At 40.1% G+C, this 17512-nt stretch overlaps 1 protein-coding gene across 1 annotated transcript; it reads right to left on the minus strand.

Annotated features, from left to right (window-relative positions):
• Positions 1-516: 516 nt before the first annotated feature.
• LOC145089134 (uncharacterized) lies at positions 517-1395 on the minus strand. The gene has a single exon (XM_079027617.1). The coding sequence runs from the start codon at positions 1393-1395 to the stop codon at positions 517-519; it is 879 nt and encodes a 292-aa protein (XP_078883743.1).
• Between the last annotated feature and the right edge of the window lie 16117 nt (positions 1396-17512).

Here is a 17512-nt window from a genome sequence, read left to right on the forward strand (position 1 = left end):
ATAAGGCAGTCGACTGAGTAACTCTGCCTCAAATCCACAACCAGACAAGTAACAGGAATTAAGGCGAAATCACTCACTCTAAGTCTGCAGCATCTTAGTTATGCACAACCCTGATGTATATGCTAAGTCATCATAGCTTCTCTAAACGGATCTTTTAGTTCTCATGAATACCGTGGCCTATTTCAATATGTGAGTGATTTAGATTACTTTTAAGTGTATTCCCCTTAATTTTAATCTTATATAAATATAAATTAATTTTTAAAGTAATTACTAGATCGAAGACATACCGCTGCTCGTTGACGACTCTGGGGTTGATTCTCCTGCGGTGATCATCAGAATGCGTCCATCTGCGCCTGAGTTCTTTGTTATCGGGCAGTCCCTCTGGTAGTGACCAGTGTCTCCACAGCTATAACAGGCTTGGTTCATTTCAACTCCGGGGACTTGGGAGATCGGTTCAGCCGGTTCCCTGCAGTATTATGCCAACTCTGGATATCTTTGATCAAAATCTTGCCATGACTACCCATCATCCGGATGATACATCATACCATCTATTGAGCGTCCAATATTATGCCAACTCATATCTTTAGCTATGAATCTGGAGTTATACATTCGTCGAAGTCTTAGAGTCAAAGGAATGTATCGCAACACTTTTTGTGGTACTTTCTTCCCCTTTGTAGTTGTGTCCACCCATCTACTCTCCTTACAAATCGGGCAATTCTGCATGGAACCGTTCTCCTTCCGAAACAAAGCACAATCATTTTTGCAAGCGTGGATCGATTGATATCCTAACCCTATCTTTCTCAACTTCTTTTTAGCTTCATAGTGTGAAGCTGGAATCTTGCTCTTCGGGAAAGCATCTCTTAGTAACTCTACAAGTTGATCAAACAAACTATTTGTCCATCTATTGATCACTTTAATATGCAACAACTTTGCCAAAAAGTTTAAGGCATACATATCGCTATATTCAAGGTATAACTTGGTATTGAGCTCCTCAAACAAATCATCAAATTCCGGGTCTATACCTCGTCCCTCCTCGTCTATATTTTCTTCATTTGTATTTTGTTCTGCCATAACATCATCAATTAAATCAAACATCTCATTACTTGTGGGTATGTTTGTTCTTGGAGTCGAATTGTAGCTTAAATCCAAAGAACCGACATGTTTCTCACCGTGATAAATCCACGTAGTATATGTTTCTATAAACCCAATGTCATGTAAGTGGGCATAAACCGTAGGCAAAACATGTCGATACGAATTCACACACGTTTTACACGGGCACCGCACTTCGCCTTTAGAGTTGACATGTTTCTCAGCAATCTTCATAAAGTTTTTAAGACCTTCCAAGTATTTTGAAGACATTCGGTTCTCTCTAATCCAACTCTTATCGAACGTCATCGTTGTTTCACTTTTAAAAATTATATTATATATATAGTTATCGAAAGTTAGATTGTATTTGTGCTAGATAAATAAATATATACCCGAGAACGGATAGAGTATTCACAAATATATAAAAAAATATATACTCGAGAAGTAAAAATCAGATTGATTGGATAGAGTATTCACAATGGTTATGAAGAAGAAACTTAAACTAAAAATCAACGATTCAACGTGTTTTAATAAGAAAATCATATTAATTTGATTTTATATTTAATTTAATTTAATTTTAATATTAATATTAATTTGATTATAAAACTAATTTAATTTGATTTTAATTAATTCACCTTTACTTCATAATTATTTTAAAATTACTAAAAGTATGTTGCTATTAATAACCTAATTAAGCTAAAGCCATAATGACCAACATTAAGTCACTAACAAAATTAAACACTTTGAAACCTTATTAAACACTTTACAATACAAACAATAGCATCTAATTACATCAAATAACTCAAGATAATACTTTTTAAGGTAATGTTTATAACTTAACATAATGTATACATGAAGTTTGTTTGCTAGTTCTATAAGGTTGCACATAAACTCAAATTGTAAAGATCTTATAGCCTTCTATCATCACTTTTACTTGTAGATAAGTAAAATATATAACATTGTATGCACATAGAAAGCAAAATGTGGCCAATATATAACATTGTATGCACTTAGAAAGAAAAAAAGCAAAATGTGGCCTTATACCCTGTTTTCACATATTTAACATTTAGACATTTAAGATTTATGCAACATTATGGTGCATAAACAAATGCATATACATATCATGGTTTACTGAAAAAAATCGTCACTGTGGTAGCATAAACAGGAAAAAAACTCAATAAATTAACCTCAAAATCGGTATTAGAGATTGGTCAATTACCGGAAATCCTTTTCTATGGAGCAGTTGAACCTTCTTGCTGGCCAATAGAGAAATGGGGCTGTGATTTAGGGCTCCAAATTATTACAAATCAAGCACCAAGCTATTACAAATTAAGAAGCAATGAAGGACCAAAACACTTACCTTTATGGTGGCCGATGAACTCGAGTGCTGGAAACGCCCTGCGATCGCCGACGAGCTTGAGAGAAAAATGGAGTTGGTCTTGACTGCAAACAGAAAATGATAAGTTTAAAACTAAACTTGAAGATCGATTAGATCTTAAACAGGTAAAATAAAGAGTAAACAACAAGAACACGAAAACAGTAAACAACTCAAGAATGAATCAAACGTGTCGAATGATTATAAAACAATCCTCAGAAGAGCTCGACAAAGAACATCAACTGTAGAGGATTAAAGGGTTTACAGGAACGATAAAGAAATCTGCAAGGCTATCGTAATTCTATCAATCGTATTCTAGATCGTTACCCTAATATGCATGCAAGCATATTATTATATACTAAACCCTACAACTCACGGTTGGACAAGCCCAAACCGGAGATCAAAATATTGGACTATTAACCGAGACCAATGACTCAATACAAACAAATCTGCTACCCAACAATCTCCCCCTTTGCGTCAATTGGAGCGAGATCATTACTTCTTGCTTGGGCCAGCAGCAGCAGGAACCTTCTTCTTTACAGTCTGAAACAGACGCGAAATAAGGGCAAGAATCATCTGTCTGAATCGGATGTACCACTGAATCATGTCGTCGAAGTATTTGATATCATCCGTTGTATTCTCTTTACACCGATGGATGATCCCCATCACGTGCTCAAGACAAGCAGTGGTATAAAGATGTTTATCCGCTAAGGCAAAGAGACATTTCTGTCCTTCAGCCCTAGTGAACATGACCGAGTTTCGCCTTGGGTCAATCTTTCCCATCTTCATCTGGTTGAGATCACTGGCCGAGCCAACATGAGAGATCTTCGGTTTCTTCTTGAAGACATTGGCAATCTCCTGATCCATCAAGGCGACCTCCATGATATAGCACACCAACATCCTTTTGAGATGGTCTATGATTGGACCATATTCAGCTTCATTCGTCAAGAGGATGTTGTGTAGAACGATCCAGTCATGGGGGTTGAGGTTTGGTAGATCTGCTAAGGATATGAGATGTTCGGTTTTTACAGACCCTCTGATCACCCTGAACCGAACGTTGATAAATCTCCCTTCAGTGTAAGGCTTTAGCACCCGAACGTTGACGATCTTCTGAGCGCTCCAGGTTTGGTACTGGGGTTGAGCAGCCTTCAGATAGAACTCGATCAATTCCCGATCAACCTCCGGATGAGGATGAGGGACTTTGGCAACGTTGGTGAAGGCGTGGAAGATAAACGCCTTTCGGGTTAAGGGCATGTCGAACTGCGAGTCGACAGAATTGTAGCAGTCGAAGGAGATCACCGGTTCGAGCCATAGGATGCTCGGAGTATCGATAGCCTCCTTTATCATTCTCTCTTGAGTCCAAGCAGGGAAAAGAGTCTTCCTGCTCTCGAGGAGATCGTGGGCTTCTTTCTTTTTGCGTTCAGCTTCTTCAGCTTCTCGCGCCACACGAATGTTGTCATTATCAACATTGCGACTATTTTTGCGTTTCAGCAAGTCAGCAATGGTTTCTTGATCATCTTCATCTTCTTCCTCAACTATCTTCTTTCCTTTATCCTTCACACCTGAACCCGAAGTTTGAACTGTAGGAGGAGGTTCGGTTGTGTGAGCAGCTTTTGAGGAAGGAGGTTGAGATCCGGACACCTTTTCTCCCCCTTGTTTCAGAGTGGACACGAAACTAGGTAGCCCTTCAATTTTGCTGAGAAGATCCGGGGCAGGGGCGAGTTTTTCTGCAAGGGTTCGCCTCACAGTGTGGTTCAGAATGGGATCATGCGCTTCCAGGATGTTGGATATTGCTGAGTGTACATCCGAAACACACGTCCGTATTACCTCCCGTTCGGATCGAAGAACGTCAAGTTGTTGTTGAGAACTTGAAAGTTGAGCACTCTTGACCTTGAGGGCAGTGGTCTTCCTTGCGAGAGCGTCCATCAACGAGTTATCATAAGCAAGATCCTCTTGGAGTTTAGAGAGGCGCTCGTCGATAGAGGTCCGAAGGGCAGAGTTGTCGTCTGTCAAAGATTGACGAAGGGTGGCGAACGACTTCAACTCTGTGGAGACGAACGTGGCCAATTGTTGAACAATCGGTTCCAGCGTTGTCTTGGTTGCATCAACACTCTCCTGTAAAGATTGTAACAGGGCAGAGGCATTTGAGAATAGTTTATCGACTTTTTCGGTCGCTGCCTCACAAGCTTTCGTCGAGGCGTCAATTGCAGCAGTGGCATAAGCGATGGAATCATGCTGAGCCCTTGAGAAGGCATCAAAAATCTTCTGAAGAGCGGCTTCAGAGAGAGAGAGAGGATTGAGAATTGGAAGATGAGGCAATAAGCAGGTCAACCTTCTCATGCAGCTCCTTAAGATGCTTCTTTGTTACTGGAGCTTCCTCATCGTCGTCGCTTTGGACTTGAAACGGACTGAAGTAGACCGAATCGAAAGTCATATTTTCCCCTCCAAGGAAAGGATTATCTCCATCAGAGGCATTACCTGGAGATGTTGGGGGTGGTGAAGCTGGGGGTGTGGTGGTATGAGTAGGTTCAAGTTGAGTGTGGGTGGGGGTAGTTTCGGGTGGTTGTTGAGTATGGGTAGGTTCGGGTGGTGGTTGGGTTTCGGTTGTATGCAGGGGTTCGGTTATAGTTGGTGGTTCGGTTGCATCGGTATGAACCCCCATATCATATACGTTGGTTGTAACCTTTGCAGTGGTTGTTGTTGTTGTATCAGTGAAAATGGGTGGTGGTATAGGGAAAGAAGTTTTAGGAATTGTGGTAGAGGGGTTTATGGTGGGAATGGAAGTGGGAATTGTTTGAGTGGGAGAGGGAATTGGTGAGATATGGATTTCCATATCAGGGGTAGGTGATCGGGGTGGGGTGTTGCCTCTTGGAGGGGTTTCGCCTCTTTGAGAGTCGTCCGAATCCGAACTCTCACCTTCTGATTCACTCGAAGAGGAAGCGATAATGAGCTTTCGCTTTGGTTGAGTCTTTCGCCTCTTCGGCTGTGGGGACTGTGCAGCTTTTGTTGATTTCCTCTTCCTGGGAGAAGGACCTTTAGCCCCTTTGGTCACTTGCTTCCCTTTGTCTGCCTTTTTGCCTCTATGAACAGGCTTATCAGCATCGTGAATGGACTTGAGCATCTCCTGCGTGAGATCCCTCGGTCCAGACTACTTGAACTCCTTGATAGTCCGAATGATTTTGCTGTCTGCTGGGACATCAGCATACATGGTCTCCGGAATGGAACCAATGAAAGAGAACTTCGATGCATCTGAGACGATAATCTTCGTGGTATGAAATGTACCAATCGAAGACATCGATGCACCGACAGCAGTTGGGACATCGTACTTATCCATTGCCCACTTAGCAACGATGGTCCAAAACCTGGCATACGACACCTCAGAATGTCGTGAAGAGGATGATAAACTCTGGATGAGTTGTTGCCAGAGAACCAACCCATAATCGACGTTGACGCCGTTGTAAACCCCGTACATGATGGAGAGAAAGAGTCGACTGGATCCGTCTGAACCGGAGCTCCGTTCTGAAAGACCCTTGAAAAGGACAGTGAACATGCCGTTCCACTGTGGCGGCAAACACAATTTTTTAAATTTTGCGACGGAGGTGAGCGCCTCCGTGTACCTCATATTGTAGAACATATTGTACAGGTGTCCTATCGGAATCGTCTCCGGATGAACCCTAGAAGGGTCAACAACAAACCCTAGCAATGAGGCAAATCGTTGCCTGGAAATCGAGGCTTTGTGATCAGAAACCTCGAAGAAAATTCTATCGACTGCTTTATCATAATGTGCAATCGCATAGATCTGCGATAAAAGCTCCATGGGCACTGATTCCACCCGTGAAAGTGCAGGTGCTATCGGCGAGTATTTCAGGCACTCGATGATGGGAAACATATAGGAGTCATACGACTGAGGGGTTAAATCGATCACCAGGCACTCGATGATTCTGCCATTGTCGAAGTTGGGAAGAAGATGATGAACAGTGAGGGTTTCAGGGAAATTTTGCTCTTTTGGAAATTTGGATGCGGTAAAGAGGTAAAAGAGAGATGAGGTTGGCTTTTATAGTGGTTGTAAGGAGAGAGAAAAATCTGTTCAAATCTTCTATCGAAATACGAAAGGTTTTCCCGGAATGACAAATGCGTGACAGTTAAGGTAAGCGATGATCACGCATGAGAGAGAGTGTCAGATTCCTTGGAACACGCCGCCCAACAAGCGCCATTTTTGAAGAAACCGTTTCAAATCCACACGCGCCTTTTTGTGCCAGAGAGGAACCACTTCATATTCGCACACGCGTCCACGACGTCAGTTAAAGAATGGACGTTTCAAATTCGCATGCGTCCCTTTTTACCGCCGTTTGAAATTCAATCCATTAGACTCCCGCCTGAGTCAGCAACCCTTCATCTTATCCCTGTAATGGCATCTTTTGAATAAAACTCCCACGTGGATGAATTTTGACCACATCTTTTAAGTAACCACTAATTCAGTAAAACAACCTGTAATTATTAGTACCAGAATTTTGGAAAATCAAAGATTTTCGTGCTAAGAGTGTAAAAAGAAAAGAAATAAAGCAAATCTTTTTAGGAATAAATGTGATGTCAATAATGACACGAAACAAATGATCTCGGGCACGAATCTCTTCCTTCAAAGTCAAGAGAGACCTTAAAGTGTTAGTGTGGTTTCCCGTTGAATGACGATCAAACACTTATTAATAAGTGTTGAAAGGCTTCTTTTAATTAGGCTCCTTAGGGTGACTTTATCTTTGATTCAACAGTTCTAATCTTGAAATAAGATAGAAAGTGAACAAAGTACTTGTGAGACCGGTGTAGTCTGTTGAACAAGTAGGTAGGAATTAATTTTAAAGTGGCTTGGAAAATATAAAATCTCAACAAAAAAAATTAAAAACTGGATCCCAAGGGAAGAAATGATATGGTGTTTAACAATTTCATAGGAATCACACAAAATAAAAATTTGAGATTTCATCAAGATACATCCGTCAATTCTTTGGTGAAAACTTGAGCAAATTAATTGTTCACCGTCAATTCAGATTTGGTTTTGAATTTTGGGTTTCACTCAGCTCGTAGTGGCACGAAACTAAGATCATAAACACAGTGTTTGAGTAACCATAAACCTCAGTGGTAATTTCTGAGAGTCTCAAGGGTTACGTTGATGAAACGAATGTAATGGAGAAATGTAATGGAGATGGTGTAAGAAATTAAAGTACCTCTGCTGTGAAAATAAGGACCAAGCAGAAAACTCTTATCTCATGTGAGAAGAGAGTTCGGTAGCTCATGATTAGAATAAATGTGGTAGCCTAATTGGGAAGACAAGGTTTGTTTATACCAAGTCATTAAGGCTATTATTCAGAATCTTATGAGGCTTTGGACACATACAGCAGCATGCTTCTAGGGACACTTAACTAATCCAACAATTTTATCCCCATAAACGAACGAACACACAAAAAAAAAGAAAGACAAAAAATATAAAAATAAAAAAAAAACAAAATATTTTTGGAATTTTTGATATTAGAAGGAAATAAATATTTTTTGGAATTTTTGATATATAAAAAATAAAAAAAAATAAGACTAAGAAAGAAAATAAAAAGATAAAAAAAAACTCTGGAAAATTATGGAACCGAACCCGAACGTTCGGTTGGTTTCGGTTGAGAAAAATTTTGAAAAACCGAACCCGAGCATTCGGTTGGTCTCGGTTTTGAAAAATTTTGAAAAACCGAACCCGAGCGTTCGGTTGGTTTTGGTTTAGAAAATTTTTAAAAAACCGAACCCGAGCGTTCGGTTGGTTTCGGTTGAGAAAAATTTTGAAAAACCGAACCCGAGCGTTCGGTTGGTTTCGGTTTTGGAAAATTTTGAAAAACCGAACCCGAGCGTTCGGTTGGTTTCGGTTTTGGAAAATTTTGAAAAACCGAACCCGAACCTTCGGTAGGTTTCGGTTTTGGAAAATTTTGAAAAACCGAACCCGAACCTTCGGTAGGTTTCGGTTTTGGAAAATTTTGAAAAACCAAGGAATATAGACTTTGAAAAAGGAAATACTTTTGACAATAAGATAAACAACTTTGTACATGAAATTTACAACCAAGAAAACTACCTTTGAAGTGATGAGCGAGTGTAGATAATTCAACCGAACCTGAGCGTTCGGTCAATTTCGCTTCTTACGTTTGAGGTTGAGAGGTAGTTTGTGGTACTGACTCTGATTCCATCATACCTAGCCCTTGTAAAATTCTGTTGAATGACGCTTCAGGAAGAGCTTTGGTAAAGACATCAGCCAGTTGATCAGTGGTTCTAACAAAGTGTACTTCAACGTTTCCATCTTCCACATGATCTTTGATGAAGTGATACCTCAGTGCTATGTGTTTGGTTTTGGAGTGTTGCACTGGGTTATGACAGATCCTAATTGCACTTTCAGAGTCACAATATAGTGGGATCTTCTTCATATTGAGTCCATAGTCTCGAAGTTGACTCTGGATCCAAATCACTTGAGAGGTGCAGGATGCAGCTGCTATGTATTCAGCTTCGACAGTAGACAAAGACACGCACGTTTGTTTCTTTGATTGCCAGCAAACCAACTTTCCGTCAAGGAATTGACAGCCACCAGTGGTGCTTTTCCTGTCGAGTCCACATCCTCCAAGGTCTGCATCTGAGTAGGCTTGAACGAAGAAGCCTGAGTTGGAAGGATACCATAGACCTAAAGAGGCAGTTCGCTTGAGATATCGTAGAATGTTCTTCACTGCAAGCATGTGAGGTTCGCGTGGGTTTGCCTGAAATCTAGCACAATAACACACAGAAAACATTATATCAGGCCTGCTATCAGTAAGATACATCAGTGAGCCTATCATTTGACGATAGAGCGTGATATCAACAGCCGGTTTGTCCAGGGATGGGGTGAGCTTGGTGCCGAACGCCATTGGGACTTTAACTTTGGAATCTCCCATCATGCCAAATTTTGCTAGGAGAGTCTTCGTGTAAGCTTCCTGATTGATAAAGATGCCTTCGGGTCCCTGTCTAATATTTAAACCAAGGAAAAAGTTAATAGGACCTAGTGAGCTCATTTCAAATTTAGTCTCCATCAGCTTTCTGAATTCAGCTGTTAGGCTAGGATTCGTTGAGCCAAAGATGATATCATCGACATAAATTTGAACGATCATAAGGTGGTTACCTTCCTTTTTGCGAAAGAAGGTTGGGTCAACCGAACCTTGTTTGAATTTGGACATCTTTAAGAATTTAGTCAGCGTTTCATACCAGGCTCTCGGAGCTTGTTTCAGTCCATATACGGCTTTATCCAGAATGTAGAAATGATTTGGATACTTTTCGTTCACGAAACCAGGAGGTTGCTCCACATATACTGTTTCTTCGAGTTCTCCATTAAGAAATGCACACTTGACGTCCATTTGGAAAACTTCAAAGTTTTTGTGGGCAGCATAGGCTAGAAATATTCTTACAGATTCCAGCCTAGCTACAGGAGCGAAAGTCTCTTCATAATCAATCCCTTCCTCCTGACAGTATCCTTTCACGACCAGACGAGCTTTGTTCCTTATAACGTTCCCTTCCTTGTCCATTTTGTTCCTAAAGACCCATTTGAGACTAACAACTGAGGCATCTGGAGGAGTTGGAATGAGGCGCCAGACTTTGTTCCTTTCAAATTCATTCAGTTCGTCTTGCATGGCTTGACCCCAATCGTAGTGATCAAGAGCAGTATTAACTGTCTTCGGTTCAACTTTTGATACGAATGAGTTAAACATGAAGAATTCAACTTTGGAAAATAAGGATGTCTGTTTTGCCTTGAGTTGTGATCGGGTCAGAACCTTTTCAGAGACATCACCAACTACTTGAGAGACAGGATGATCTCTGGTCCATTTGGTGAGAGGAGGGTAGTTTGGATCAAAGGTTGGATCCAGTTCAGCATTTATCATTTCTTCTGGTTCAGACTGGCTTTCATAGTCGTATGACATATTAGCTTGCTCCCCCTCGATAGATGAGCTTTCAGGAATGCTTTGCGAATCTTGAGCTTCAGAGGTTTCTTGTGGTGCTGAGCTTTCGGGCGTTGATGCACCTTCGGATGGTGAGGCACTTTCGGTTGGCAAAGTGCCTTCAGGAGCAGTTGGAGACCTTGGCTCCCCCTCAACATGTGAGGTTGGTTGAGATGACGATGGTTGATCCTCCCCCTCGACTGAAGCATTGTTTGATGGAGGTTCGTCAGAACTTGATCCTCCTTCATTCATTCTCCTTGCAGCATCTTTAACAATTTGTTTCATGTGATCTACTTTATTGTCTGTTGCACCTGCTTCTGAGAGAGTGGCTTTCTCAGGTTCATCAAAAAGCTCCATGAATTTCTCGAATAGATTAGCGATCGAGACTGTGACTTGGCCAGTTTGAGGAAAGATTTCCCCAGCTGTGTCTACTTTGGCCTGTAGCTTTTTGACATAGCTATCATCGAAAGTCACGTAATAAGTCTCTTCGATTTTCCTCGAACGCTTGTTTAATACTCTGTACGCTTTGGAAGTGAGAGAGTAGCCCAGAAAGATTCCCTCGTCGGCTTTAACATCAAACTTGTTGCGGTGTTCTTTAGAATTAAAGATGAAACACCGTGAACCGAACACATGGAAAAATTTCACATTGGGCTTCCTGTTATTGAGAATCTCATAAGGAGTGAGCGTGAATCGCTTGTTGAGATATGACCTGTTCTGTGTAAAACAAGCAGCAGAAATAGCATCAGCCCAAAAATAAAGAGGTAAGGAAGCGAAACTTAGCATGGTTCGGGCAGCTTCACACAAAGATCGGTTTCGTCTTTCGACAATTCCGTTCTGTTGAGGTGTGTAGGGAGTTGAGAAGTTGTGACTTATTCCCTTTTATGCCAGGAATTCTTCGAATTCTCTATTTTTGAATTCCAGACCATTGTCGCTCCTGATGTTGCAAACAACCTTCTTCAGCTGTACTTCAATCTGCTTGATGAACACCTTCAGCTTGTGAGTCGCTTCAGATTTAAGCTTTAGAAAGAACACCCATGTAAAACGCGAAAAGTCATCAACAATAACAAGAATATACTTGCTACCACCGATGCTTTCGATAGATGATGGACCACATAAATCAATATGAAGTAATTCAAGTGGTTCAACAACTTTAGTGTTTATTATAGATGGATGACTTTGACGACTCTGCTTCCCCATTTCGCATGCAGCACAAAAATGATCTCTGTCGAACTTGAGCAGTGGAAGACCTCGAACATGACCTCCAGTGACAAGTTTGTTGATATCCTTAAAGTTGAGATGAGAGAGCCTTCGGTGCCACAACCAGTTTTCGTCAGATTGTGCTTTCGATAACAAGCAGATAGCTGGGTTTCCTTTGATGGGTTTGAGGTTTAGAGGAAACATTTCACCCTTATGCTCCGATTTGAGAATAACTCTTTTCGTCTTCTTCTCTATTATTTCAGAACCTTCATCGTCGAATGAGACTTTGAGACCGGTACCTCCAACAAGCTGAGATACACTGATGAGGTTGTGTTGTAGTCCTTCCACATATGCCACTTTCCTTATCGTGAAATCACCATTGGTAATCATTCCATAGCCTTTTATGGTGCCGAAGGAGTTGTTTCCAGACTTGACGTTTCCACCATTTGAAAGAGACTTGTATTCCCTCAGCTCTTCTTTCCTCCCTGTCATGTGATGCGAGCAGCCACTATCAATGTACCATTCTTCGTCAAACTGCTCGTCACTTATAACCTGCAAAAATTAAGCAGATTTAGGAACCCAAAGTTTCTTGGGTCCACGTGAGCCTTTCACAGGAACAGGAATAGTAAGAGAGATATCAACTAAATATGTTCGTTTTATTAGTGTTGTTTCATCTTTCTTTTTGATGGTAAAAACTTTGATTTTATTAGGATTAGGTGCTTTCGGTTTAGACTCTGGTTTGGATGCTGAAACCTTCTGTTTACCTTTTTGTTCAGCTGATGATTGAGATTTTTGAGAAGGAACAGAATGGAGTTTGGAACGAAGTGGAGAGGAATTGGAAGAATTAGAAGAATTAGATGAGTGAGAATGATAGGGCTTAGATTGAGATGACTTCTTGGCTGGAGACTCTAGGTGACCTTTTTGCTTTTGATCATTGGTGGGACCGACCTTAGAGTTTTGATTTCTTTTGATTTCAGAACCGAACCTTTGCTTTCGGTTGGTTTTGTTCTCTGAACCGAACTTCTACTTTCGGTTGGAGTCATTCTCAGAACCGATCCTTTGCTTTCGGTTGGAGTCATTCTCAGAACCGAACCTTTACTTTCGGTTGGTATTCTTTTCTGAACCGAACCTTTGCTTTCGGTTGTTGTGGCTCTCGTGCGTTTCAACAGGATTTTTCTCATACTTTAGGTTCTTGTCTTGATGTGAGAAATAAGCATTCTGGGATTGCCAGAATTGTTTTCTTTCAGAGAGATTCTTCCTATATCTCTGATTCCTTTGACGTTTTTGATTTCTCATCTGCTTCGGTTGATGATGGATGTTGGCTTTCGGTTTTGGTTTTTCTATAGTTGGTTCACTCTGAACAGAAGAAGTTTCACTTGAAGATGTGACTTCTTTTGCCGGACTTTCTTTTTCTTGAGGAATGTCTTTCGTACCACTAGTACTTGGCACATCAAAGTTATCAGGCTTGTTCAAGGGTTCTGGCACGTATCTGCCTTTGCTTTTCCATGAGGTCCTTTCAGACAAACCTACTGTTTCATCAGCATTATCGATTGGAGCTGACCAGAAGAACTCATCGCATCCATCAGCATTGTCTTCGTTTACAATAACTGTGAGTTCAGCAGTCTAATGTTCGGTTACGCCTGTGACCTTGTACACTTGATTTGGAGTGGTTCTAACTTTTTGATATACAACGGCCTTCTCTGCAAGAATCGGATACTTTTGTTGGGACAATCGAGCGAACTCCACTGAATTTTCTGAAATTAGATTCTTGTGGTTTTCAGGTTCGCTTTTCACAAATTCTGAGCAGTCAACCGTGTCCTCTACAGAAATTTCACTCATATTGTCATCCTCATTAAGCTCAGATGCATTTTCAACATCAATTTTGTTTTCTGAGCTCAAGTTGGAGTTTAAGGAGTCAAATTTTTGTATGGTTTCGGTTCTTAGTTTCAGTCTATCATTTTCATCCAAAAGGTTTTTAAGCATGTCCTTATGGTCCTTGGATTTAATGAAAGATTCTATTTTGTCCAGTCCATACATATAGGTCGGATTAACGTCCTCAGATGATATCACACTCTAACAATTATACGCTTCGGCATCAATTTCATCCTCCTTAAACTCAAGGAAGGGCAAAATCATGCGATGAATCTTTTGTCCTATTTCACAATCCAGATGAAGCTGAGTAATATTAGTATAAAGACGTTTAGCAATCAAACAAAAAACATTTTGCTGTTTCAAAAGCTTTAAATTGTCTCTTTGTAAATAAATGTTTTCATCTTTTATTTTGACTAATTCCGACTCCTTCAGTTCGATCCACATGCGCCGTTCCTCACTCTTCGAAGACACCCTGCTTAATTGATCAGTTAGGTTAGAATTGATGACTCGAGTTTGAGTTAAACTACTATCTAGATGAGAGATTCTTGAATTAACACTTTTTAGTTTTTTTTTTCATATGAGCATTGTGGGACTTTAAATGAGACAAAAACCGATTGTACCTTCTTAATCAGTTCATCGAGCTCGTTGAACTGCACGCTGAGTGGTTAGGCTGTAAAGCACATATCCTGTTGCTCCTTCGGTTCATTACTCCCACCATCAGTGTTGTATCCCCTCATCTGAGATACGTCAGACACCATCAAGCACCTTCCTCCACTGCTTTCCTCTTTTGCCACACAAGCCTTTCCATGAGAAGGCTTCCTCACTTCATCATCTTCAGAGTCGGTTGACCAAACCTCCACGCCACCGAACTCGTCATCAGCAACCGAACCCTGCACAATTAGAGCATTCATAGAAGGGTTAGCGGTAGATTTCTTCTTCCTGATCTCATCAAGCTTTTTTCTGCAGCAAAGCTTCCTCATCCTTTTTGTCACACCCCCGAACCAGACGGCGGAAACGTCCGGGGGCTGTTGTGACTCAATTGAATACCATAACATTGAATATATATGAAACATAACAACATTCATCACCATGCATTAATATAGTACAACCAGTAGCGTTTACATGAAATACATTGTTTAAACATTACATTCCCAAAAATAAGTTGTTCGATTCGTACATCAATAAACTGCAAGCCACCACTGAATATTATTTCCTTTGTATCACTGGTTCCCTGAGAATACAAGTATTTTGAAAAACGTCAACATATGAAATGTTGGTGAGTTCATAAGTAGTGTTTTGAAATCCAATGTTTTGTATTGTTTGAAAACCACCAGAAAATCCGATATTTTCTGAAAATAGTATAGTCAAAAAGGTGTGAAGATCCATAGGTATGCTTGTTTGTTTCTATACTTGTAAAAATTGTTCATTAAAATTGTATGCATTTCGAATCCGTTATGAATTGAAAAACCCTAGGAAAACCCGATGTTTTCCTAATCCTTTGAATTCCATGAAGTTACGTTGAAACCATTGCAAAAAGAGTAGTCTCATTCCCAGGCGACGTTGGATTATTTTTGAGCATGATTAATTGCTACAAACACGCATTACACAAACGACCAGTTTATAGCTATACTAACGATCCCGAAGGCGTCGTCCATACTAATCACGTTATCCAACCACCCTGACTACGTGTAGTCCCACATCCGAAGAGAAAGAGGACACGAAGACCTCGATGACTCCATTAACCGGTTGGGGATAAAAAAAATGTGTACGAGGGGTCCCCGACCCGCCTCGCATAAAATGTAGACTTTACTAGCAATACCAAAGGACCCTTGGGGACCAGTAGTATACAAGCCATTGAAAGTCCCTCTACGTTGTGCCAAGTCGGTGAAACCCAACACTTCGTAGAATAAAGGTCTTTGGGCCTTAAGATCAGGTCATTGGGCTAGCTAGGCCCAACAAACAAGATTTTACACTTTTGGGGCCCAAAGATGGTGCGTAGATGTCTGTGCACACTCGCATGTAAATTGAATTCCCAAACGTTATTTGTATGAATCGTAGTGTCGCCATGTTAGTAGTTTCATTGGTTCGAGACCGAACCAATTCGTTTCACAACGATTTTGGTATTGTAGTGTATTGTATTTCGTCGATAGTTGCGGTACCATTGTTTGATCAAATTGCATGTATTGAATTAGCCTTGAAAGTTTTCTGTTTTCAGCCCCTCATTGTTTGTAAAATTTACTTTTTCAACCCTTTAATTAAATACTTTCCGGTTTGGTCCTTAAATCAATTTTTTTGACATTTTAACACCAAAAATCATTGAAATTAATATTTTTCAGCATATTTTTCAATGAAAACAGTTTAAGTCCCTGAAATTTCAGTTTTCTCGGTTATAACCCTTCTTTTTCACAATTTTGACAATTTTGGCCCAAATTGTAAAATTTTTGCAACTTTGGTCCTTTTTAAATTTAAAAAGCATTTTAAACCTTTGAAAAGGACTTGGAACACTTATAGTCCACTGTTTTACAGAAAAATACAGTTTTGGCCCTCCAAAACAGAAAATCTCGCATAATGGGCCTCATTGGGCCGAAAATGTCATTTTTAGCCCATTAAGCTTGAAATTTATGTTTTTAATCCTCTAAATGAGTAAATTTACAGAAATTGTTTTATTGAAACTGTTTTGGCACACCTCATCCATCAGAATTCGTGATATGTCAATTTGGGCCCTTAATTTTGTATTTTTCACATTTTAGGCCCAAAATTTGTGTTTTTAGCCCAAAGAAAATTGTTACTAAACCACTTAGCTATTTTTCTTGAAACACTTTGTATGTAGAAATATATTTGATGCTAAAATCATTTAACATAAGATATATCTCGGTTTTGAGGGGTTTTATGGCTAGATCCAACATTATAGCACACAAAAGCATACATGTAAGCATGGAAATCATACAAGGCATACCAAACACATATAGATCTACACTTTCACTTGTATTCCCCCCCCCCCCCCCCCCCACAAAACTCATAAAAACAGAAAATAGGGGGTATGAAGCTCACCTTGGTGTGCGATTTCGGTTTTTGAAGAAAAGATGGAAGAAAACTTGGTGATTTTTGGCCTTAGCACCCTTTTCTTGAAGATCTCGAGTTTGAGATGGTTCTAGGATGCAAGATCACGATTTTTGTATAGATTAGGAAAGGATTTTGATAAAACAAAGAATTTAATTCATAGATCCAAGCATAGCCTTACCTTGGATGAAGAGTTGGTGGAAATATCCTCTTGAAAGCCTCCTAATTTTCGAGATTTTGAGTGGAGAGGGAGGGATGTTCTTGAGAGAGTGTGAGAGATTTTTTTTTGTGAGTGTGTGTGTGAGTATGGCCGAGAGTGAGAGAGATAGGAAGAAGAGAAGTGATCTTTGAAGTGATATGCTCCTAGAAGTATGAGATGTGCATGGAAACATGTTGGGTATTAATGAGGTGGCAAGCAAATAGTCAACTCTTCCATTTCTTCTTGGACTTGGGCCTTGGGCCGAGAATTTGGAAGGGAAAAGGAAAAATTTGGGCCTTTGCCCCTAAGCCCAATATTAGAGTTAATTTGGGTGAATTTTATCATAAAAGAATATAGTATGATTTTTCCATTTTTGTTGAACTAGTTTAGGGTATTCATGGATCAAAGCTTTTAATTCATTTCATTCTAGGCCCAATATGGCCCAAAATGTTGAAATAAATTAGTGTGGGTCCAATTAGAGCCCAATTAGGGTTCTAAGCCCATGATAGTCTAATTGGAAGCTTATTGGTCCATTTGGATCCAATAAGGAAGTCCTAGTCCAAAATGGACTTAAACTAGGACTTCTAGGGTTTCCAATTGTTTGATGACTATTTGTAGTACTTGCACAATGTATTTGATTGAAGTTTTTGAAGTCATAATCATAGGTGTCAATCATGTTCTTAAGTTTTTGATTCACATTAGCTTGAATGTATATATTACATGACACAAAATTTCCAGTTGTGACAC

Source organism: Lactuca serriola, chromosome 2 (assembly GCF_051521515.1).
Source record: "Lactuca serriola cultivar US96UC23 chromosome 2, Lser_US96UC23_V15, whole genome shotgun sequence".
Classification (NCBI taxonomy): domain Eukaryota; kingdom Viridiplantae; phylum Streptophyta; class Magnoliopsida; order Asterales; family Asteraceae; genus Lactuca; species Lactuca serriola.